The sequence below is a fragment of the Hylobates moloch genome, unplaced genomic scaffold, assembly GCF_009828535.3.
Source record: "Hylobates moloch isolate HMO894 unplaced genomic scaffold, HMol_V3 SCAFFOLD_13, whole genome shotgun sequence".
Classification (NCBI taxonomy): Eukaryota; Metazoa; Chordata; class Mammalia; order Primates; family Hylobatidae; genus Hylobates; species Hylobates moloch.
This window is the reverse complement of record NW_026652288.1, coordinates 104,866,413-104,891,166: the sequence shown is the minus strand read 5'-3', so window position 1 is coordinate 104,891,166 and position 24,754 is coordinate 104,866,413. Positions and strand designations below refer to the sequence as shown.

At 41.5% G+C, this 24,754-nt stretch overlaps 1 protein-coding gene across 2 annotated transcripts in view; it reads right to left on the bottom strand.

Moving 5' to 3' along the window:
* Nucleotides 1–24,754, bottom strand: part of PAK2 (p21 (RAC1) activated kinase 2) — a 53,574-nt gene that overhangs the window by 19,194 nt on the left and 9,626 nt on the right. For both annotated transcript variants that reach the window (XR_009209341.1, XM_032171957.2), the window contains exons 2-9: nucleotides 11,477–11,577; nucleotides 10,357–10,504; nucleotides 8,141–8,172; nucleotides 6,815–6,922; nucleotides 5,585–5,717; nucleotides 2,849–2,912; nucleotides 1,088–1,136; nucleotides 500–612 (exon numbers count right to left, since the gene is read on the bottom strand). Coding sequence is in view for 1 of the 2 variants with exons in the window: in XM_032171957.2 (XP_032027848.1) it covers nucleotides 500–612; nucleotides 1,088–1,136; nucleotides 2,849–2,912; nucleotides 5,585–5,717; nucleotides 6,815–6,922; nucleotides 8,141–8,172; nucleotides 10,357–10,504; nucleotides 11,477–11,577 (748 nt within the window). In the remaining variant the exon portion in view is untranslated. The remainder of the gene's footprint in view (nucleotides 1–499; nucleotides 613–1,087; nucleotides 1,137–2,848; nucleotides 2,913–5,584; nucleotides 5,718–6,814; nucleotides 6,923–8,140; nucleotides 8,173–10,356; nucleotides 10,505–11,476; nucleotides 11,578–24,754) is intronic.

Below are 24,754 nucleotides of genomic sequence, written 5' to 3'. Positions count from 1 at the left end.
CTTGAGTAGCTGGGATTACAGGTGTGAGCCACTGCACCCGGCCAATACGCATCATTTTCTATTCTGCTTTTTGGTCTGTTATTTAACATTAATTCCTAAACTAAATGAGGTTTTGATAGACATACAATTTGTCCATGAAGGATAGCATTTGAAATAAAAATTGATCTACAAGTTTAAAAACCATGTAACCAGTCCCCTCTGTCAGTCAAGACATGAATCACAGCCAACCATTCATGTTTTCGCTTCAGGTCATTTGAGATGAATATAAACACCACCAGCTATGGCCTTCATTTAACTGCCTTCTCTCACTTGCCAAGTGATATCCTTCTAGAGAAGGACCTTCTAAAACTGCAGTGTGCTATTTATACCTCTCCTCTTTCTTCAACCTTATTTCTCAGCACTGACAGTTTATTCTAAAGTGGCTAGCCCCACCCCCCAAACCATGAGACTTAAAACGTCTACATTTTTATCCCAATGTTGAAGAAATATTCGTAGTTACCTGTCCAAGAAGTTAACTATGTTGGGATTTTTTAATTCTTTCATCACCAGAATCTCGTTAATGATCAATTCCTTCTTTGGCTGTTTCTGTAAATTAATTTGTTTGATAGCGACCTATAATGAAAACAGGATTGAAAAAAATCAGGTTTACGAATTCTCTTAGAAAATTACAAACACCAAGCAGTTAATAACTTATGGTACGTATACGGTATTACGCAATGCTATGACTCCTAGGTAGCACTTTTCCTTGCACGTTGCCTGTGCATAATGCTTTGTAATGTTTAGAGCCTAGTTTTAGATTTATCTTGAAGTTGATTAATACATCCACGGTCAGTCCAATACTAAGAATTAATCCTCTTTTCACTTCAAGCTGAGAAAACAATTTTTAAATATTTTCCTATTTATGACATTAAACTTATAATTCCTTCTTTGTTCCCCTTACTGACAGAAGTGCTATAAAAATACATAGAGCAATTCTTACAACATGTTCAACTTAAAAGAGATTCCTATTGCTTCTTCCCAGCTTTATCTAGTTTCCACCTATATGACAAAATAATGGTAACACCCAGGATTATGACAAAGTAACTACCTCCTGTCCCAATGCAACGTCAGTAGCAGTGAAAACTGTACCAGAAGCCCTAGAGGGAGAAAACACACAACCAGATTTAAGGTTGATAAATCACTAGCATTTGCAATATCCAAAGACTTTACACTTCAAGCAACTGAAAAAGAATTAAAGAACAGGATGACCTAACATGCTTAAAAGGAGTAAAAGCTAAAACATGAGGAAAGGGGGTGGGGGAAGAAAAAAGACAATCCTTGTGGCCAAAACTTATGTTTGAAATATTTCAGACCTACAAAACTGTAGGGAAAAAAGAGCAAGAAAAAAATATATAATATATACTTATGGATACACTTCCCTGATTAAGATACAAATAACTATAAATAATTTGAAGATTCCCATAAGCCCTTTCTGACAGCAGTCTCCTTCCTCCCAAAGGTGGTCTGTATTTGGTGTTTATCCTGTATTTGATGTTCATCATTTTCATGCATTTCTCCATACTTTTTTTTTTTTTTTGAGATGGAGTCTCGCCCTGTCACCCAGGCTGGAGTGCAGTGGCACAATCTCGGCTCACTGCAAGCTCCGCCTCCCGGGTTCACGCCATTCTCCTGCCTCAGCCTCTCCGAGTAGCTGGGACTACAGGCGCCCGCCACCACGCCCGGCTAATTTTTTTGTATTTTTAGTAGAGACGGGGTTTCATCGTGGTCTCGATCTCCTGACCTCGTGATCCGCCCGCCTCGGCCTCCCAAAGTGCTGGGATTACAAGCGTGAGCCACCGCGCCCAGCCCTTCTCCATACTTTTAACTACAAAGGACACAGATATGTATCTCTATAAAATATACTTTGTCTAATTTTTAAATGTCATATAGTTTCATTTCACATATTATTCTGCAACTTGCTTTTGTTATTCAACACTGGATTTGTGACGGTCATCCATATGGATAGGTATTGCTTGTTCATTCATGCTCAAAAATAAGATAATCTTCAATTCTCTTTCATGAAACCAATGCTGCAATTGAATTTAGCTGTTAGGAAGAAATTCAGGCCTGGTGCAGTGGCTCACACCTGTAATCTCAACACTTTGGGAGGCTGAGGCAGAAGAATCGTTTGAACCCGGAAGGCAGAGGTTGCAGTGAGCCGAGATTATGTCACTGCACTCCAGCCTGGGTGACAGACTCCACCAAAAAAAAAAAAAAAAAGAAGGAAGGAAGGAAGAGAATGAAGGGAAGTAAGGGAGGGAGGAAGGAATTCATATGGAAGTTTTCAAAAATTGCTTAAGCCCTCACTCTAAATTCACAGAATGCTTTCCAGAGTTTAATAACATTAAAAATTAAGGTGTTTATTTGCTTCCAAGCAACAGAAAAAAGGAGTTTAGTTAGTACACTTTAAAAATACAAATTACACAACAAAATCAGATCAGTAGACTCAAAAGTCAATACACAATGACATGATTTAAATGCATTTTTTAATTGCTTATAATCCTGCCGTAAATATTCTTATTGTCTTTTAAATATATTTTATGGGCAATTCTTCCCTCTAATTCTTTATCATGGATGGGAAATGACACTTAAGAAAAAATAATGATACACAGTCATTGCTAACAACTAGTACAGTTTTTTAACAGCATCTACAAATAACTGCATTATTTATTTACACAAATCCCCCAAGGGTACCACTCACAGAATACTGTATAAGTACTTGATGTCAGCAGGCAAAATAAACATCATGCTATAAAGCCAGGAAATACTGAATACTGAATATTATCGTAATACAGTCACAAATACTTACCCTTGTCCAATTTTTTCATATCTTGTATATTTTTTCTTAGGGTCACCTATGCTCACAATAGTTCCTAGAATAAACAGAAAGCTGGAAGCTCAATCAAGCATTTTAAGTGTAAATTGATTGTGATATTATTATTCCTTTTAATGAACTCCACTGTTTTTATAAGTGATTTTCAAACATAATACTAAGTTTCAAAAATAACAGGTTTCAAACACAAAACACTAAAGAAACTTAAATACATAACAAAAGTTTAAAAGTATCAGCAAGAAGACACATTAAAAGTTTAAAAGTAACAGAAACGAGAAGACACATTATTTCCATCAGGTTAGACCTCCTAACTAATCATTTGCTCAACAATGGTCTTATTTTAGATTGTACCAGTTTGTCAGAGATTAATTAGGTTCTCAAATGTTCAGCTTTAGAATCAGGTAATCTCAAGGAAATAGGCATATTTGAATGTAAAACAGATACATTTGAATATAGAAATAGGTATATTTGAATATATCTATGAATAGGTAAGTTTGAGACTACTTAGTATTATAAGTAATAAAGGCTATCTAAACCCTAAATGGTCTTTCTGACTCTTCCAGTATACATATCATCTTTCAATATATTTAGAAAACCACTTATTACCATAAACATTGCTATGCTCTAACATAAACTAATCATATGTTTGTTTTAGGAAAGTTCAAAGTCACAACAAACAGGTTTTAAAATTAGGAAGTTGGACATAAAATCCTAACATATTCTTATTACTAGTATGAAAAACCACATTAAACTTTCACTTGCTCAAGGTAAAAACAGACAGGACCATATCAAGGAAACTCACATAAATAATTTTATGTAGGTACCCAACCTCAAGTCAACAAGCAAAGAAACAGGATCAATAATAAGGGGCTAAGAGCAAAAAGATACCAAAAAGACTGGGGATGTGACAGCTAAAGGTCACAATTGAACGATGACAATTAGGATTCCAGTTAATTTTTTTTTTTTTTTTTTTAAGTAGCAGCTCTCCTAAAATAATTCTTATATGCCCACAGAGTAACAGAGCAGGCCAGGCGTGGTGACTCACGCCTGAGGTCAGGAGTTGGAGACCAGCCCAGCCAACATGGTGAAACCCCATCTCTACTAAAAATACAAACATTAGCGGGGTGTGGTGGCACACACCTGTAGTCCCAGCTACTCGGGAGGCTGAGGCAGAAGAAACACTTGAACCGGAGAGGCAGAGATTGCAGTGAGCCATGCCACTGCACTCCAGCCTGGGTGACAGAGCGAGACTCTGTCTCAAAAAAAAAAGATAATAACAACAACAGAGTAAGAGCCAGGTTTATACTTGAAAGCACTGAGAAATCAAAAGCAAATAAACACGGGGCATAGAAACATTTATGTTTTAGAGACAGGGTCTCACTCTGTCACCCAGGCTGGAGTGCAGTGGCGCAATCACAGCTCACTACAGCCCTGAACTCATGGGCTCGAGCAATCCTCCTGCCTCAGGCTCCCAGTCGGCTGGGACTACAGACATGCACCACCATATGCCTCACTAGTTTTCTTTTCTTGGGGGTGGGGGGGGGGGGGGTAGAGTCGGGATCTAAGTCGTGGGCCTTGAACTCCTGGACTCCAGCTATCCTCCTATCTTGGCCAGCCAACGTACTGAGATTATAGGTTTGAGCCACTATGCCCAGCCTTTATGTTTAAAATAATCCTTCCATAAAGTATTTTTCCTTGAACCCTCTAGATTAGCATTCTTTAATTGTTAATTTTATTTATTATTATTTTCTGAGACTGAGTCTCGCTCTTTTGCCCAGGCTGGAGTGCAGTGGCACGATCTCGGCTTACTGCAATCTCTGCCTCCCGGGTTCAGGTGATTCTCCTGCCTTAGCTCCCCAAGTAGCTGGGATTACAGGCACCTGCCATGACACCTTGCTAATTTTTGTGTTTTTTAGTAGAGATGGGGTTTTGCCATGTTGGCCAGGCTAGTCTTGCTCCTGACCTCAAGTGATCTGCCCACCTTGGTCTTCCAAAGTGCTGGGATTACAGGCATGAGCCACAGTGCCCGGCCAATTAGCTTTTTTTTTTTTTTTTTTTTTTTTTTTTTCTGAGATGGAGTCTCACTCTGTTGCCAGGCTGGAGTGCAGTGGCGCAATCTCAGCTCACTATAACCTCTGCCTCCTGGGTTCAAGTGATTCTCTTGCCTCAGCCCCCCAAGCAGCTGGTACTACAAGCACGTGCCACCATGCCCAGCTGATTTTTGTTTTTAGTAGAGATGGGGTTTCACCATGTTGGCCAGGATGGTCTCGATCTCTTGACCTTGTGATCCGCCCACCTCGGCCTCCCAAAGTGCTGGGATTACAGGCGTGAGCCACTGCGCCCAGCCCAGTGACGCAATCTTGGCTCACTGTAACCTCCACCTCCAGGATTCTCCTGCCTTAGCCTCCAAGTAGCTGGGATTACAGGCACATGCCAGCACATCCAGCTAATTTTTGTATTTTTAGTAGAGACGGGGTTTCACCATGTTGGCCAGGCTGGTCTTGAACTCCTGACCTAGTGCTGGGATTCAGGGGTGAGCCACCACACCCGGCGACATCACCAGATTGTAATTGAAGCTACTGTTGCTATAAGGAAACAATGTATTCTTTATACTCTAAGTCATAATGTAAGGTGTAAGTTAAAATCCGTCTGGGCCAAATGTTTTAAGAGCTGTTAACAATTTAACAATGATGTAAAATGTAGATAACATACTTAATTTCTCCATAATCTCTTCATCTGTCATCTTAGTCTTCTTTTTCTGTTTGTCTAAAGACTTGGCACCACCATCAACATTTGAATCACCAACTGGTGCAGGAACAGGGTCAATTACAGACCGTGTGTAAATCTGTGGAGAAACAGTTCATTACTAAGGTTTGAGGAATAATGTTTTCAGATATTCTTCCTGGCACACTAATTCAGTTCTTTGATTTTTAACCTGAACTAAGTAGTCTTTTCCATTGTTCTAAATGATGAGAACACTATTTTCAGACATAAAAGATGCGTAACTAAGAAGAATAAATGTGAAACATTTTTCTTTGGCATAGCATGTATATATTTGAAAAGTTGTCTAGTAAAACAGCAGGTCCATGAATGAAATTTAAGTGTGACCAGGTCTAAAATGGTATAACAATGTATCAAAAAGCACGGTTTAAAAATCATGTTTTTACTACAAATGGTAAGTAAAATGCAAAAGAACGGAAACCTTGATGTTGAAAGAACTATTATTAATTCCCACAAAAGTTTTTACACAATTATAATGCCTACCACCCATTTCAAACAGCCAGGTCTAAAGGCTAAAGAAAACAGAGTCCTCTGCCATCAGCTCGGCATCCAGAGGCCGTCCCCTGAGCTCTGCCTGCCCACTGTGCCATGAGCACAGCCCATTCCATGGCACAGCACCTTCCCCACATTCTACTTGCATTAGTGCAGGCAGCAGATGGTAACTGCAGTCATTCCTCTCTTCCTGGCTCCATTTAAGGTCATCATTTTAAAAATTCTCCCTTACCTGGTTAGGAATTTCATTGTCAACTGCCTTTTGAATGACATCAAGGCGCTGAGAGAAGTGTAAAATGGGAGATTAAAACGCATAATCTGGGTAAAAGGAAAGCTCTAAGTTTTAGATTTAGTCGTCATCTACATTGAGATAAACAGAGAAAGCTTGGGAAATAGATGAGCCCTCTGGAAAAGGTGTACTATAGAAAGAAAAAAGCCCAGTGAGGTGAGTGCGTTAACTTTTAAAGACATCACATTTCAATCTTCAGAAAACTAGTTTTTGGTGAGTGGTCTTTGGGTACAGATTTCTTGGTTAAATTTCTCCATACTAAACGATTTTAAACTTGAGGGCTTTTTAAAAGCAATCACTGAAAGTCAAATACAGACTCTGCTGTTTTTTAAAACACACATGCACACACACACAGCCTAGATCACCAATGGAAGACTCACTGATTTCGTATGATCCGGTCGTGGGGCAATAACGGGAGGAGCAGTCTCTTCATCATCATCCTCCTCCTCTGTCACTACTGCGGGTGCTTCTGTTCCCTTGGCATTCAGCTGCATTGATGATGAGCAAAGTAAGGAAAACAAGTCCAACAGGCTTAAATGTGACCATCGCCCTTTATGAACGTACTTCAAAAAGTCTGCTTCTTTGATAGCTCATTTCAAAACCACTAAATCTCATTAGCTCTTAGATAACTCAATAGAATTATAATCTAACATAATAAGGCGATTCTATGAATTATGAAAAAGTTTATGAAATATATACATGGTGAGTACCAAATAGTTTTAATAAAGTACTATTTACCCTAAGCATACATATAGAATGTCCTGAAAGTAAACAATGTTACTTGTTAAGGCCAAAATCAAAGATCCTCTGGGTTTTGTATGTCAGGAACATCTGGTGACATTTAAAACAGTCAGATTTGGGGCCGGGCACGGTGGCTGATGCCTGTAATCCCAGCGCTTTGGGAGGCCAAGGCGGGTGGATCACGAGGTCAGGAGATCGAGACCAACCTGGCTAACAGGGTGAAACCCCGTCTCTACTAAAAACACAAAAAATTAGCCGGGCGTGGTGGCGGGCGCCTGTAGTCCCAGCTACTCGGGAGGCTGAGGCAGGAGAATGGCGTGAACATGGGAGGCGGAGCCTGCAGTGAGCCAAGATCGCGCCACTGCACTCCAGCCTGGGTGACAGAGCGAGACTCCGTCTCAAAATAAATAAATAAATAAATAATAACTAACTAACTAACTAAATAAATAAATAAATAAAATAAAATATAAAAAAATAAAACTCCAGGAGACCGCTTCCTCCCAATTGAGAAAATGCCAATAAAATGACTGTTTCCAAGAACTGACTGTGTTTATGCGATAACTTAAGTTTCGGATGACTCTGAAGACTGACACGTCTCAACTGTTCAGCACTTTTCCACAGTCTATAGCCAGTAAAATAGTACCAGAAGGAGAACTGAGGGATGGAGAGGAACATACACGCTAGCAAGTTCTTTGTATTCACGTTTGTATATGTTAACATTACCAAAGGTAGCTAAACTGTTCTGAAGGTCATTATAAATTTTAGTTACATTAAGTATCATATCAAGGAATTTCTATTTAATACAGCTTCTTCAACTAATCAGGTGGCTAGCTAAAAACACCTATTGAGTAGTTATTTACCTCTGATGGCTGTAATTTATTTTAGAAAGCAAAACAAAAACTGAGATTTGTCTTGGGTAACCTAAATTAGAACAAGAGATACAAGAAATAATATCATTAACTTACCGCTGGTGTTCCAGAAGGGAAGCCATCTTTCTCTGAATATGAAACAAAACATAATGTTAGCAATTCAAGAAATAGCACTTTGATATGATAAAAGGAAAAAAAAAATAACGCAGAGAAAGTGAAATGTTCTTAAACTGATTTCAAGTTGAATTAACTCTTGAGAAAAATGACCACGCAAGTAGTCAAATAAGAATGTATATAAGACCAAGCTAAGGAATCTGAAATCTACATGAAACTATTTAAATTTAGTAAAAATCAGTGAATTATGTATTTAAAATGGGTGAATTGTATTGCATGTAAATTATATCTCAATAAAGCTATCAAAATTTAGTTTGAAAGTATACCTATCAATCTGTATTTATTAAAACAAAACAAATTTATTGATAGACTTTTTCCTGAAAACTGCTGACTGAGGAACTTAATGCAACAATTAAGACAATGACAATTGTGCAAAGTAAAATTCTGACATTGTTTTGTTTTTCTTTTAAAAATGCCCAGAGACATATATATATGTGTGTGTATATATATGTGTGTGTGTATACAGATATGTATATATATCACATACACACACGTATATCATATATAACATACACACAGGCTGGGCGCGGCGGCTCACGCCTGTAATCCTAGCACTTTGGGAGGCTGAGAGATGGGCAGATCACCTGAGGTCGGCAGTTCAAGACCAGCCTGACCAACAGTCTCTACTAAAAATACAAAATTAGCCGGGTGTGGTGGCGTGTGCTTGTAATCTCAGCTACTCAGGAGGCTGAGGCAGGAGAATTGCTTGAACCCGGGAGGCGGAGGATCTGGCAAGCTGAGATTGCACCATCGCACTCCAACCTGGGCAAGAGTAAACTCCGGCTCAAAAACAAAACAAAACACAAACACACACACGCATGTGCACACACACACATGCATGCGCACACACACACACACATATGTATGTATGTGTACTAGGTGAAAATAAGCTACCATTTTGTGGTCAAACATTGATTTTTCAAAAAAATTACTAATTTACACACAGACTTACTGGTTGATAGAAAAGTTCTAGGAGCAAGTGTGACCTTTTCCTAAGGGTGTACTAGACTCAACAGAAAAGGCCAAGATCACTTGCAGAAAGATTTCTGTTTCTCCCTTGTGCACGGCCTTTGTTTCTGTGAGGATGCAAACATTAAGTATAATCAATTAAAATCACATGTATGATTTTAGCTCAATCGTATTGCTTTTGAAAACCACGTGTATGACTTCAGAGACAGACAAACATATTGAAAAATGACATCCTGAGGACGTAGTGAGCAAAATCTAAACTGAGGGAAACAGGACAAATGATCTTGTTTGTGTAATAAATAAAAGACAGCATGAACCAGTGTGTGGGAGGGGAAGCCTAAAGATCAAAACAGATTCAAGCGATGTATCAACCAACTGCAGTGTATGAACTTTATTCTGATCTTTATTTGAACAAAAACTATTTTTAAAAATCCACTACACCAACTCTTACACTATATACCAATTCACCGGTTCTCTCATAGGTAACGGTGTATCTGAGATACTGAGCAACTTGGAAAACAAAGTACATCAAACCCAATTTCCATCCAGCTATATTCATCCAGAAAGTAAAATTTACATTGCTGTAACTATGTAGATAATATTCCAGATATTCCATTTCTGAGGTATAAATCCTTTTAGTTCTAATGCTTCTTTCATATATGATTTATCTATTTTATATATTAAAATACATATATTCTATTATCTGCACACTTATGAGTTTCAAGTTTTTGAGTGGAGCTAAACATTTTTTGGTTCAAATCTGTGCAAAACAACCTCCTCTTGTCCCACTAACAATAAATGTATTTCTAGTATGAACATGTCTATCAACCAGCGTCTTTTCCTTTGATTGCTGGAAGTCATTTAAAAGCAGTGAGGAGTGAAAAATGAAAACAAAAACACAGCAATGAGGAGAAAAAAACAAATAAACAAAAAGCCAAAATATCCATCAATTCCCGTTTCTGGCAAACCTATGAGATTACTATAATTCACAGATCCAAATTATGCTTCAGAACTGCCCTGGATCAGTCTAGAAAAGGTAGAATCTATCCAGGGAAAAAACGTTATTGACAAGAACCATAGTTTAGCTTTTCATTTTTCCAGGAGTAATCTTTTTATCTAGAAGTGCTTCACAAATCTCCATCTGATCCAGCCTTACGCCACTGTCTTACCAGGAGGAGTGAAGCTCAGATATTTCTGCTTCACTGTGTTGGAGTCGTAGAACTTTAGGACATCCAGCACAGCCTGAGGATTCTTCTTTTGCTCTAGTTTGGTGATGTTGGAGGTCTGTAGTAATCGAGCCCACTGTTCTGGCATGCCCTAACAAAAAGATATTCAAAAATTAGTTACAGTATAAATTGATGCAATAAAATTAATTTCCAGAGATAAACGACAAAATACACAAAACGAACCAATCTTTTGAGTGTAGGTTTGACTAAATTTTAAAAGATCTCGTTTTCTAAAGGTCTATTTTTTCTTTTCTCTTTTTTTGAGACAGTCTTGCTCTGTCGCCCAGGCTGCAGTGCAATGGCGAGATCTCGGCTCACTGCAAGCTCCACCTCCCGGGTTCACACCATTCTCCTGCCTCAGCCTCCCGAGTAGCTGGGACTACAGGTGCCCGCCACCACGCCCGGCTAATTTTTTTTGTGTTTTTAGGAGAGACGGGGTTTCACCGTGGTCTCGATCTCCTGACCTCGTGATCCGCCCGCCTCAGCCTCCCAAAGTGCTGGGATTACAGGTGTGAGCCACCGCGCCCGGCCTAGGTCTATTTTTTCTAAGTCTGTTTTGCATAACTATAATTAATAGGCTCTGCTCTCTAGCAAAACGATATATCCAACCACTGACACTTTTATAAAAAGCAAAAAGCAGTAACAATTCATAGTTAACATATAGATAGAAATGTTAATTTCCCTTTTTTTGAGATGGAGTTTCGCTCTTCTTGCCCAGGCTGGAGTGCAATGGCACAGTCTCTGCTCACTGCAACCTCCACCCCCAAGGTTCAAGTGATTCCCCTGCCTCAGCCTCCCGAGTAGTTGGAATTACAGGCGTACACCACCACGCTTGGCTAATTTTTTTGTATTTTTAGTAGAGATGGGGTTTCACCATGTTGGCCACGCTGGTCCGAACTCCTGACCTCAAATGATCTGCCAGCCTTGGCCTCCTAAAGTGCTGGGATTACAGGCGTGAGCCACCGCGCCTGGCCTGAAATGTTAATTTCAAATTTAATAATGAAGGAAAATGTTTGAGTGCTGTTTTAAATGTTATAAATGGGCCCGAACTAGGTAAACTTACAGTGAATTCTCCAGTAACAGCATCAAAGCCAACATGGATGGTGTGTTCAAAATCAGATGGAGGAGAAATTTCTGGTCGTTCCTTTTCTTTCTTTTTACTTCCTAGAGGGCATTAGAAAAAAAACAGAAACAATCAGCCTATTTAAACAAGACTAGTAAAGGCACTTACAATTTTTTTTTTTTTGTCTTTTGTTTTTTTAAATGGAGTTTCGCTCTTGTTGCCCAGGCTGGAGTGCAGTGGTGCGATCTCAGCTGACTGCAACCTCTGCTTCCCGGGTTCAAGCCATCCTCCTGCCTCAGCCTCCCAAGTAGCTGGGATTACCGGTGCCCACCACCATGACCGGCTGATTTTTGTATTTTTAGTAGAGACAGGGTTTCATCATGTTGATCAGGCTGGTCTCAAACTCCTGATCCACCTGCTTCAGCCTCCCAAAGTGCTGAGATTACGGACGTGAGCCACCGCGTGCCCAGCATATTATGTTTATATTTTTCCTAAAACATATTAGGATCAAAGTTATTCTAGAAAACATACTAGAATCAAAGTTATTCTAGAGAAGATTTCCCCTAAAAACTGGCTGATAGGAAACTAGTAAATGAAGTAAAGCAGACTGTCCTGCCACAGAGTAGGGCTGGACACAACCAAACACTGTCCTGATGAGGAGGCACATGGAGTGACCAACGGCAGGCCTGAGTAACAGAGCACAGGCAGAAGAGACACCCCCTTCGGGCGCCAGCTCTCTCACAAAGGGCTACATCTCAGATACTGAGCAATGTGGACAGCAAACACAGCAAACCCCATTTCCACTCAGCTACATTCATCAGGAAGTCAGATCTGCATTACTGTGACCCCGCAGATAACACACACTGTCAAGACAAGTAGTTGACAAAGCCCCCTCTCCTTTTTTGTGCAAGCCTAATCCTTTCTTTTTAGTGGAGTTACTAATTGCCACATTTTAAAACTATACAGTTTTTCTATGGTCCGATTATAAATTATTTCTGCAACATTTCTGCCACACACCTATCAATAATATTCTCTGTAAACTCCAACACGTCAGTTCCTTCCCCCCGCCCCCTCCCTCTCAGCTCCTCCTGCTCTAATCCGCAGTGGCTCATGCCTAGGCTTCCTGCACAGTTACCGTCCATGACATCCCTTCACTCCTGCCCTGTGCTGGAATCTATTTTCTGGATCTTATGTTTTTCTCCTCTTAATTTATCCCTTTAGTTGATAGTTCTTGACTCATTTTATATATATATATATATATATACATATATATAAGTTGGAAGTGTGTTTTTTTACCCTCAGCATTTCCAGTGTTGCCATTTAGAAGGCCAGCACCATTTTGGTTGTCGTTTGGAACCACTGTTGGAAGTCAACTGTTGTCTGTATACGTGAGTCTATCTCTGGAGGCTCTGCTCTGTTGCAATTACGTTTGTCTGCCTTTATGCCACTATCAGACTGCCTTGATTATTTTATTGCCATTTTGTAACACACATCGAAACTATGTCACATAAGTCTTTTTCTTTTGTCAAAGCTGCTTGGGTAATCCAGGTCCTCTGCATTTCCCTATGAATTTTAGAGTAAGCTTATTAATTTCTACAGAAAGCCTGTTGGAATTCTGACTAGAATTGGAATGAATGTACAGATGAATTTTAGGGAGAATTTCTTTCTTCCCCCCCGCCTTTTTTTTTTTTTTTTTTAGAGGGAGTCTCATTCTGTCTGTCGCCCAGGCTGGAGTGCAGTGGCGTGATCTCAGTTCACTACAACGTCCGCCTCCCAGGTTCAAGCAATTCTCCTACCTCAACCTCCTGAGTAGCTGGGATTACAGGCATGCGCCACCACACCGGGCTGATTTTTGTAATTTCTGGTAGAGACGGGGTTTCACCATGTTGGCCAGGCTGGTCTCAAATTCCTGGCCTCAAGCGATCCACCTGCTTTGGCCTGCCAAAGTGCTGGGATTACAGACATGAGCCACTGCGCCTGGCTGAGAATTTATTTCTTGATTTCTTAACAACGTCGAGTTTTCTGATCCATGAAAACAGCAGATCTTTTCATTTATTTAGGTCTTTAAAAATTTCTCTCAGCAGTGTCTGTAGTTGTCTTTATCTGTTCGGTATGCTTTATCAGAACCACTGCCTAGGCAATTTATTAATATAAACATTAGAAGCCGGCTGGGAGCAGTAGCTCATGCCTGTAATCCCAGCACTTTGGGAGACTGAGGTGGGCAGATCACACGAGGCCAGGAGTTCAAGACCCATCTGGCCAAATGGCAAAACACCGTATCTAAAATGCAAACGTTAGCCGAGTATAGTGGCACGAGAATTGCTTGAACCCAGGAGGTGGAGGCTGCAGTGAGACGAGATTGTGTCACTGCACTCCCCAGCCTGGGTCACAGCGTGAGACTTTGTCTCAAAAAAATAAAAGTTCATTTGGCTCACAGTTATCCTGGAGGCTGGAAAGTCCTCCAGATCAAGGATCAACAAGCCACATCTGGTGAGGGTCCTTCTTCCTGTGTCATAACGTAGCAGAAGGCATCACATTGCAAGAAAGAGAGCAGGAGAGGGCCAAACTGGCTTTTATAACCAATGCGCATCCACAATAAAGACATGAGTCCATCTGTGAGCACTCGCTTCGCCTCTTGAAGGTCCCATCTCTCAACACTGTCTTACTGGGGCTTCAGTTTCTAACACATGAACCCTGGGGGACACTCAGAAACAGAGCAGTAGTTATCAGTGTAGAGCACACACTGTTTCATCAGATTTCTGCCTCGGTATTTCCTGATTTTGATACTATTGCAAATGGCAGTTTTAAAATTTCCATTTTAATCATTCATTGCAGCCATAAAGAAACACAGTTGTTTCTTGAATATGAATCTTATATCCTGAAACCTTATTACACTTACTTCCACTAGTATTTTTGTAAATATACAATTTTGCTATAAAAATTCAATCATGTTGTTGGTGAATAAAATCAAGTTTACTTCTTTCCAATCTGGATTCCTTTTATTCATTTTCTTAAAAAAAATTTTTTTTTGCCTTACTACATTAGCTAGACCCTTCAGTACACTGTTGAATAAAAGTGGATGAAGAGAAATTTTATTTTTCCTGATCTAAGAGGAAAAACTGTCATTCTTTTTACCCTTAAGTTTAATGCCAATGGTAGGTTTTTAAAAGATGTCTTTTATGAGGCTAAAGGGCATTCTCTTCTATTCCAAGCCTGCTGAACACTTTTATCAGCAATGGATATTGGGTTCTGTCAAATGCCTTTTCTACATGTACTGAGACAAACCCATGGCTCATCCTTTCTACTGTGTTAATACAGTCAATAACATCAATCGATTTTCAAACTTAAACCAACGAAATCCACTTGGTGATGACGTATTACCCTTTTTATACACTGCTGGATTGCAATTGCTAAAATCTTGCTAAGAATTTAACAATGGCCAGGCGCAGTGGCTCATGCCTGTAATCCTAGCACTTTGGGAGGCTGAGGCAGAGGGATCACTTGAGATAAGGAGTTTGAGACCAGCCTGGCCAACATGGTGAAGTCTTGTCTCTACTAAAAATACAATAATTAGCCGGGCGTGGTGGTGCATGCCTATAACCAATCCCACCTACTCAGGAGGCTGAGGCAGGAGAATCGCTTGAACTTGGGAGGTGGAGGTTGCAGTGAGCCAAGACCGCACCACTGCACTCCAGCCTAGGCAACAAAGCAAGACTCATTCTCCAAAAAAAAAAAAAAAAAAAAAAAAAGAGAAAAGAAAAAAAAATTGGTACATATTTGTTCATACTATCTTTTTAGTATCTGTAAAATCTGTAGGGGTGCCACCACCTCTCTCATTCTCAATATTGGTAATTTGTCTCTCCTCCCCATCCACTGCCCCCCGTCAGTCTGGCTACAGGTTTACCCATTTTATTAACATTCTAAATGAATCTACTTTTGGTTGCAGTGATTTTTTCTGCCTTTGTTTTTTTTTTGTTGTTTGTTTTTTTTGTTTTTTTTTTTTTGAGACAGTCTCGCTGTCGCCCAGGCTGGAGTGCAGTGGCACGATCTTGGCTCACTGCAGGCTCCGCCCCCCGGGGTTCACGCCATTCTCCTGCCTCCGCCTCCCGAGTAGCTGGGACTACAGAAGCCCGCCACCACGCCTGGCTAATTTTTTGTATTTTTAGTAGAGACAGGGTTTCACTGTGTTAGCCAGGATGGTCTCGATCTCCTGACCTCATGATCTGCCCGCCTCGGCCTCCCAAAGTGCTGGGATTACAGGCGTGAGCCACTGTGCCCGGCCTTTTCTGCTGCTTTTTCCCCCCTATTTCATTTATTCCCATTTTGCTTTTTATTATTTCCTTTCTTCTACTTACTTTGGATTTCATCTGCTCTTCCCTTCTAGTTTATTAAGATGGCTTAGCTAAAGTCACTGATTTAAAATCTTTTCTTCTAATATGGTGTTTAATACTATAACTTTTCCACTGAGTACTGCTTTAGCAGTATCCTACAAATACTGATGTTTAGAATTTTCATTCAGTTTAATATATTTTCAAAGTATCTTTTTATTTGTGAAGTGCTTTCTTTACTTTCCAAATATTTCCAGAAAACTTCTTGTGACTGATTTCTAATTGAATTGTATTATGGTCACAAGAATACACTTTATTTAATTTAAATCCTTTATTTATTTATTTATTTTTTTTTGAGACAGAGTCTTGCTTTGTTGCCCAGGCTGGAGTGCAGTGACACAATTTTGGCTCACTGCAACCTCCACCTCCTGGGTTCAAGCAATTCTTTGCCTCAGCCTCCCAAGTAGCTGGGATTACAGGTGCCCACCACCAGGCCTGGCTAATTTTTGTATTTTTAGTAGAGACGGGGTTTCACCATGTTGGTCAGGCTGGTCTCGAACTCCTGACCTCGTGATCCACCCACCTCGGCCTCGCAAAGTGCTGGGATTATAGGCGTGAACCACCACGCCCGGCCTATTTATTTTGACAGGGAGTCTCGCTCTGTCACCCAGGGTGGTGTGCAGTGGTGCAATCTCAGCTCACTGCAGCCTCCGCCTCCCAGGTTCAAACAATTCTCCTTCCTCAGTCTCCCGAGTAGCTGGGATTACATGCGCCTGCCACCATGGCCCAGCTAGTTTTTCTATTTTTAGTAAAGACGGGGTTTCACCATGTTGGCCAGGCTGGTCTTGAACTCCTGACCTCAAGTGATCTGCCCGCCTCAGCCTCCCAAAGTGCTGGGATTACAGGTATGAGCCACCGTGCCCGGCCAACATTTTTGAGAATTTTTAAAAGTATACCTCATGTGTCTTTAAAGAGAATGTATATTCTGCTGTTATTGTGTGGAGTGTTCTATAAACATCTATTAGGTCAAGTTGGCCGATAGTTACGTTCAAATTTTTTATATCCTTACCGATTTTATGTCTACTTTTTCTACCAATTACTGAAAGAAGTTTTGGAATCTCCAATTATAACTGAATTTGTCTGTTTCTTCTTAAAATCCTCTCAGTTTTTGCTTCATGAATTTTGAAGCTGTTATTAGGTACATAAATATTTAGTTCTATTATATCATCTTAATGAACTGGTCCCATTATCACGAAATAACAACCTTCTTATTATCACTGATAGTATTTTTTAGCTCTAAACTCTAGTTTGCTGTTTATACAGCCAGCCCAGGTTTCTTTTAATTGTTAACACACCTTCTTCTATCCTTTTATTTTGACCTATTTTGTGGCTTTATGTTTTAAAGTAGATTTCTTGTAGGTAGGTCTGTTTTTATCAATCTTTTCTGCCTTCTTCTGGACTAAGTATTTTGAGATTCCCTTTTATCTACTCAGTTGTTTCTTAAGCTAGAACTCCTCATATACTATCATGTTCACCTGTTGAAATTGTACACTTCAATGGGTTTTAGTATATTTAGAGTGGTGCAATCATAATCACAATCTAACTTTAGAACATTTTTATCATACCCAAAAGAAACCTTGCACCTAATGGCAATGACTCCCCATTTCAGCCCCTGCCCCACCCCAAACGTCAGGCAACCACCAATCTACTTTGTCTCCATAGCTTTGCCTGTTCTGCTCATTAATACAAATGGGACCATACAACATGCAGTCTTTTGCAAATGACTTTTGTTACTTAATGTTTTGAGATTCATCCATGTTACAAGGTGTATCACTGCTTTGTTTCCTAAAAACTCAAATCATTATCTTTCAAAGAAATTTAGGTAAGAAAGAACGCATACCACAGGGGTCCCCAACCCCTAGACCACGGACTGGTACCAGTCCGAGGCTTGTTAGGAACCGGCTGCACAGCAGGAACTGAGTGGCAGGTGAGTGAGCATCACCGCCTGAGCTCCACCTCCTGTCAGATCAGGGGCTGCGTTAGATTCTCATGGCGTGAACCCTATTGTGGACTGCGCATACGAGCGATCTAGGTTGTGCGCTTCTTATGAGAATCTAACGTCTGATGACCTCAGACGGAATGGCTTCATCTCAAAACCATTCCCCCGCACCGCTGGGTCTGTGGAAAAACTGTCTTCCGCGAAACCAATCCCGGCTGCCAAAAAGGTCAGGAACCACTGAGGTGCCACCTCCAGTGCTTTTCATTCTTTCCTGTAAGTCCACATTTCCATCTGACATCACGTTCTTCTGCCTGAAGGGCTTAACATTTTTTGTAGTATGTCTGCTGACGATACACTCGTTCGGCTTTTACGCATTTAAAATTCTGTGTCCTCCTTTGTTTTGGAAAGACACTTTCAATAGTATACAGTTCTAGGCTGATAGATTTTTTTCCCTTTAAATACTTTAAAGATATTGTTCCTTGTCTTCTGGCTTGCACTGTTACTTAGATAAAGTCTGTGATCACTCTATCTTTGTCCTATATATATAATGAGCCTTTTTTTTTTCTGGTAGCTTTTAAAAATTTTCTCTATCACTGTGTTTTGTTTTTTTTTTTTTTTTTTGTTTGAAACAGGGTCTCACTGTGACACCCAGGCCGGAGTGCAGTGGTGCGATCTCGGCTCACTGCGGATCAACCTCTGGGCTCAAGCAATCCTCCTGCCTCAGCCTGCCAAGTCCTGGGAGTACAGGTGCACACCACCCTGCCCAGATAATTTTTCTTTCTTCTTTCTTTTTTTTTTTTGTAGAGATGGGATTTTGCCATGTTGCCCAGGCTGGTCTTGAACTCCTGGGCTCAAGTGATCCTCCCACACTGGCCTCCCAAAATCCTAGGACTGGAGGCATAAGCTCCCGGCCCTACCACTGGTTTTAAACAATTTGATTATGGTAAGCCTTGGCGGTAGTTTTCATGTTTCTTATGCTCAAATTTTGTTAAATTTCTTGAATCTGTGGGTTTACAGTTTTCATTAAATTTGGAAAATTTTAAGCCATTTTTCAGAAAAGTATGAGGATATTTAGTCTGGTTTTTATTGGATATGTTTGCTTAGAGAGTCTCTGTAATTTACCTGTTGATTTTCTTTTCCCCACCCCCGTGCCTAGGTTGCGGCCTCCTTTCCAGCACTAAATGGCACCATAAGCCCAGGTTTGCCTTGGTTCTAGCAGAGTGCAGCCCATCCCAAATGGGAGAGAGGAGTCCCCAAGGGGATATTCTGGTAGCAGTACAGGAAGGGTGGCTAAAGGTTCTTGCCAAAGGTCCTGTGGAATAAACCTCCTACACCATGGTGTTGCTGAACAGCTGCTCTATGTGGCATCCCCTTTGGCTGAGTTATACAGCAGGGGTTCCAAGACTGGGAACAGTAATCCCGCCTCCCTCCTTTGCCTCTGGCTGTCCTCAGGGTAGTTCTCCCTTTAGGCACTCCCTATGCCGCCTGTGGGCTAAGGCAGGGACAGGCCTCCTGCCAGGTAACCCAAGATGGTGGGGAAGGTGGTTGTCCTCTTCAATCTCACTTTTTGCCATGTAGAAACTGTGAATTGGGGGAGATTTTCCCACACTTGGCGCCAGGCGGACAGGGGGAATGGGTGTTGCAGATACGGAAGTCCGATTCTTGAAGGATGCCTGGAGTTCATTTCTCTGTGCCCCTGGGAACTGTCTCCTTCTCATATCTGAGTTCTTGGATGTTGCTGGCGATCATCTTAGTGCTGTTATGTTCTTGGTTTTCTGTGGTGGCAAGGGCAGAGTAAGTGAAGCCAGCATGCTTCTACACCACCATCTTACAGCTAGAATTCGCTGTGTCCTCCACTTGTCATTAGTTAGATCTTTATTATTATTTTTTCTTTTTTCTTTTTTTTTTTTTTTTTTTGAGACAGAGTCTCGCTCTGTCGCCCAGGCTGGAGTGCAGTGGCGCAATCTCGGCTCACTGCAAGCTCCGCCTCCCAGGTTCACGCCATTCTCCTGCCTCAGCCTCTCCGAGTAGCTGGGACTACAGGCTCCCGCCACCACGCCCGGCTAATTTTTTTGTATTTTTAGTAGAGACGGGGTTTCACCGTGGTCTCGATCTCCTGACCTCGTGATCCGCCCGCCTCGGCCTCCCAAAGTGCTGGGATTACAAGCGTGAGCCACCACGCCCGACTATTATTATTATTTTTTTGAGACGGAGTCTCGCTCTGTCGCCCAGGCTGGAGTGCAGTGGCGCGATCTCGGCTCACTGCAAGCTCCGCCTCCCGGGTTCACGCCATTCTCCTGCCTCAGCCTCTCCGAGTAGCTGGGACTACAGGCGCCTGCCACCACGCCCGGCTAATTTTTTGTATTTTTAGTAGAGACGGGGTTTCACCGTGGTCTCGATCTCCTGACCTCGTGATCCGCCCGCCTCGGCCTCCCAAAGTGCTGGGATTACAAGCGTGAGCCACCGCGCCCAGCCTTAGTTAGATCTTTTAACTGTTACTTTTTCTCTCATATTTTCCATCTTTGTATTTGTTTAATTCTTTGGGAGAATTTTTTCTTTTTTTATTTGAGACAGAGTCTTGCACTGTTGCCCAGGCTGGAGTGCAATGGCGCAATCTTGGCTCACTGCAACCTCCGCCTCAGGTTCAAGTGATTCTCCTGCCTCAGCCTCCTGAGTAGCTGGGATTACAGGTGTACACCACCAAGCCCAGCTAATTTTTGTATTTTTAGTAGAGACGGGATTTCACCATGTTGACCAGACTGGTTTCGAACTTCTGACCTCAATCCACCTGCCTTGGCCTCCCAAAGTGCTGGGATTACAGGCGTGAGCCACCACTCCAGCAGGGAGAATTTCTTGATTATCTTCCACTCTTCTTTCTAATGCTATCTTTTGTTTGTTTTGGTAATTTTAAATGTTGATATTCCAAGAACTGTTTTCCATTGTTCTCTGATCATTCTTTCTCTGCGAACTCTTTCTTTGTTTCATAGATTCCTTTATCTCCTCTTTGAAGATTATACAGTATGTGGGGGTTGTTTTCTCCTTACACTATTTCTTTTAAGTTCCTGTTTTTATCCCTATTGTTTTGGACTCTCCCTCTCATTTATAAAGGGTTTTTCCTAAATGTTGGGTGATCCTTTACTGTCTACTCATACAGAAAAGTATTAAAAAGCCCACTGGGAGTTAAGCCAACCTTAACACTAAAGATAAGGACAGCATGCATGCAAGGTACCTAAAGTATTTTTTTCCCCAGGCCATTGTTTATCCAGAGAAAAATCTTCCAATCTCCTCTCTGAGGCTGTGAGGCAGGCTACAGGTGTTCTGAAAGCAGGATGGGGAAAGGAGCTGAAAATGCTGACTTGCGTGAAGTCACTCTCTTTATTCTGGTGCTTCAACTTTGCCTGACTCCCCTGATAAGAACAGAGGCTTCTCTGGTTTAAATTCTCTGGAAATAAATATGAATGTCAGTTTATTCTGTTTTCCTTCCAGAGGATGGGGGTTACATTTACATGGATGTGTGGGGTGTAAAGCAGGAGTCCTGGGGGGGCCTTTGACACTTTCTATGTTGATTTTCAACTAATCCCCCTTCTTTACAGCATGTGTATTACATCCCACCCCAACTCCGACACAGTATTGTGTGCCTCTAAATCTTGAGCTTCTGGAATTTTTATAAGGGAAACTTGGTTCCCTTCTCACAGATTCCCCTCTGCAAACGCTTAGGTTATGTGTTTCTCTGTCCTGCCAAGTCAGGTGCCAATTTTCCACCACTTCCGCCTTCCAAATGTGTACTGAAGCCTCTTTCACACTACTATCTCCTCTTTTTCTCTTTGACCTTGTCTGTGTGTGCGTGTGTGTGTGTGTGTGTGTGTATGTATTTTTTTTTTTTCTGTCATTTTAGTTGGGTCTTGGGAGGGAGAGTAAATAGAATGCTTCTGTATGTGGTCAACATGCTGTGTTTAACCAGAAGATTCTTCTAATATCAAAGAGTTAAAAATCATGCTGTTTGATAAGTCTACACATATAAAACTGGAAATGTTACCGTATGCTCTTCTTTGTTTACAAAGATACTCCTAGTTTAGTATTGGTAGGAAACACAATAATACTTATTTAACTAGTAATGAGAGATTTATGCTCAAATGTCCATCTCCTCTCTAGGCATGTAACTTAAAAGAGATGTGGTCACAGTGAGAGAGAAGGGAATACTGGTTACAGACAGGAGCAGAGGGAAATGAAACTGTTAAGCCTGGATTCTCTTTACAGAAACACACAATTATTAATCTATCTATCATAAATTACCTCTCTCTCAATTTTCACTAGACTTTGAGTAATCTGAGGTCGTGCACTCAACATTTCCTTATGTCCCTTGGCTTCTAACGGAATACCCTACCTACAGGAGAAAATATTTATTAGTTAATGATAAACTAGTAGTTTACCATTTAACGTACTATGATTATACGTGTTCTTCCTTTTAAAAAAATCTGCTCAGCATCCTACTTCTGGAAACTTCCCTCATCCTTCCTCTATACAGACAGTTGGGAAAGATGCCATTTTCGAGGTGGGCACCTAACTCAAGCCAGGTCAGCACAGCTTCCCACACACCTCCAGCAACTGGCGCAGGGGCAGCCACCTCAGCAGCTAAGCTAGACTCGGCTCCCTGAGAATCAGTCCATCACCAGTGACTGAAGTTATAAGAAACTGAGCCCAGGAATTGTATTTCTTTTTTTTTTTTTTTTTGACAGAGTCTCGCTCTGTCACCTAGGCTGGAGTGCAGTGGCGCGATCTCAGCTCACTGCAAGCTCCGCCTCCTGGGTTCACGCCATTCTCCTGCCTCAGCCTCCGGAGTAGCTGGGACTACAGGCGCCTGCCACCACGCCTGGCTAATTTTTTGTATTTTTAGTAGAGACGGGGTTTCACCATTTTAGCCAGGATGGTCTCGATCTCCTGACCTCGTGATCCATCCACCTCGGCCTCCCAAAGTGCTGGGATTACAGGCGTGAGCCACCACGCCCAGCCCAGGAATTATATTTCTTAACACATAGAGAAAAAACATTCTGAAATAAGAAGTGTAAAATAAGAAAACAATATAAAAAGAAGGGTGAGAGATAACATATCTAGCAAGAGAATTCCTGGTTCCTGCTGTGTCTAAGGCCTAGTCATATTCTTCAACTTGGAAATGTTAAGAGTTTAGAGAAATATATTAAAGTTTCATATATGATAGGAGTATAGAGTAAAAAGTTAAAGGAAAAACACAAAAACGATTAAGCAGAACTTGAGATAGAGTCACATTAGTTCATTCAAAATAAACATAAAATCCTAAAAATCTGTTTAATGCCATTTGTTTTTACATAACACACATACAGGTACTCTCTGTATTTTAATAGTCTCAATGGGAAAAGGAAGGGATATCAGAAACAGTGTCTAAAACAAAAAGATACTAAAGCACGTCTCGAATTGAACAATGTGCTGGAAGGATATTGCTATACCAACAGAATGTCTTTAATACTGTTATATAACAACTCTAGAAGCCCAGAAATAGAGGGCCAATCAAAATAAATTTATGTAGATGTGGGGGTTCAGTCAGGATGGCAGAAGAAATTATAGAAATAGAAAAAAGCGGCCGGGCGCGGTGGCTCACGCTTGTAATCCCAGCACTTTGGGAGGCCGAGGCGGGCGGATCCCGAGGTCAGGAGATCGAGACCACAGTGAAACCCCGTCTCTACTAAAAATACAAAAAATTAGCCAGGCGTGGTGGCGGGCGCCTGTAGTCCCAGCTACTCGGAGAGGCTGAGGCAGGAGAATGGCGTGAACCCGGGAGGCGGAGCTTGCAGCCGAGATCGCGCCACTGCACTCCAGCCTGGGCGACAGAGCGAGACTCCGTCTCAAAAAAAAAAAAAAAAAAAAAAAAGAAAAAAGCAAACCTTCTTGGAAGAACGGGGAGTTCTGCATAGCTTCAAAGTTTGGCTGAAGGTAGCCAGATTCTCTTTTCAGGAGCCAGAGAGCTTAAGGTACAGATACAAAGGAATATAAAGTAGTTTATCTAAAGAGCTTGTTGACTCATGTGGTCCTAAGACTAACCTTTGATCATTCGTGGGCAAGATGGCCCTCTCCAGGGTGGGGGCGACCAGGTGAATTACCCACAGGTGTGTTGACTCAAGCCTTTGTCAACTAATCTACACTAAATAAATGCAAGCTTCCTTGCCTAGTTGAGGCTGATGGTTGCAACGCTTTACAGCACTCTCCTGGGAGTCTGTAAGCGGCCCAGACTCTCAGCTGGGCTGACAAGCATAACATCTGTGTCAGTGTAAGTTATTCATCCGTCATTGGGTCAGAGTCTGCGGGATGGACCCCTACATGTGACAGCTTAGCTTTGGAGAAATCTGAAATCTGTTCATGTTTCATAAAATAAAAGGAGGTCAACTTCCCACTTCTTTTTTTTTTTTTTTTTTTTTTGAGACGGAGTCTTGCTCTGTCGCCCAGGCTGGAGTGCAGTGGCGCAATCTCGGCTCACTGCAAGCTCCGCCTCCTGGGTTCACGCCATTCTCCTGCCTCAGCCTCTCCGAGTAGCTGGGACTACAGGCGCCTGCCACCACGCCCGGCTAATTTTTTTGTATTTTTAGTAGAGACGGGGTTTCACCATGGTCTCGATCTCCTGACCTCGTGATCCGCCTGCCTCGGCCTCCCAAAGTGCTGGGATTACAAGCGTGAGCCACCGCGCCCGGCCTAACTTCCCACTTCTGCTTATCAAACACAACCATCTACGGGAGGTTCACCAGGCAACCAGATCACTTGATGGGAAGTAATAGACCAGGGCAAAAAACTTATTTTAATAAAATGAACAATTTAACTAGTGTCCTAGGGGAAAAAAAGATTCTTAGAATCATTTTCCAACTTCATTAGACAACAAAACAGCAGCAGCAGGCAGGCAGCAACCTTCAGCCAAGAGGCAGAGACCCT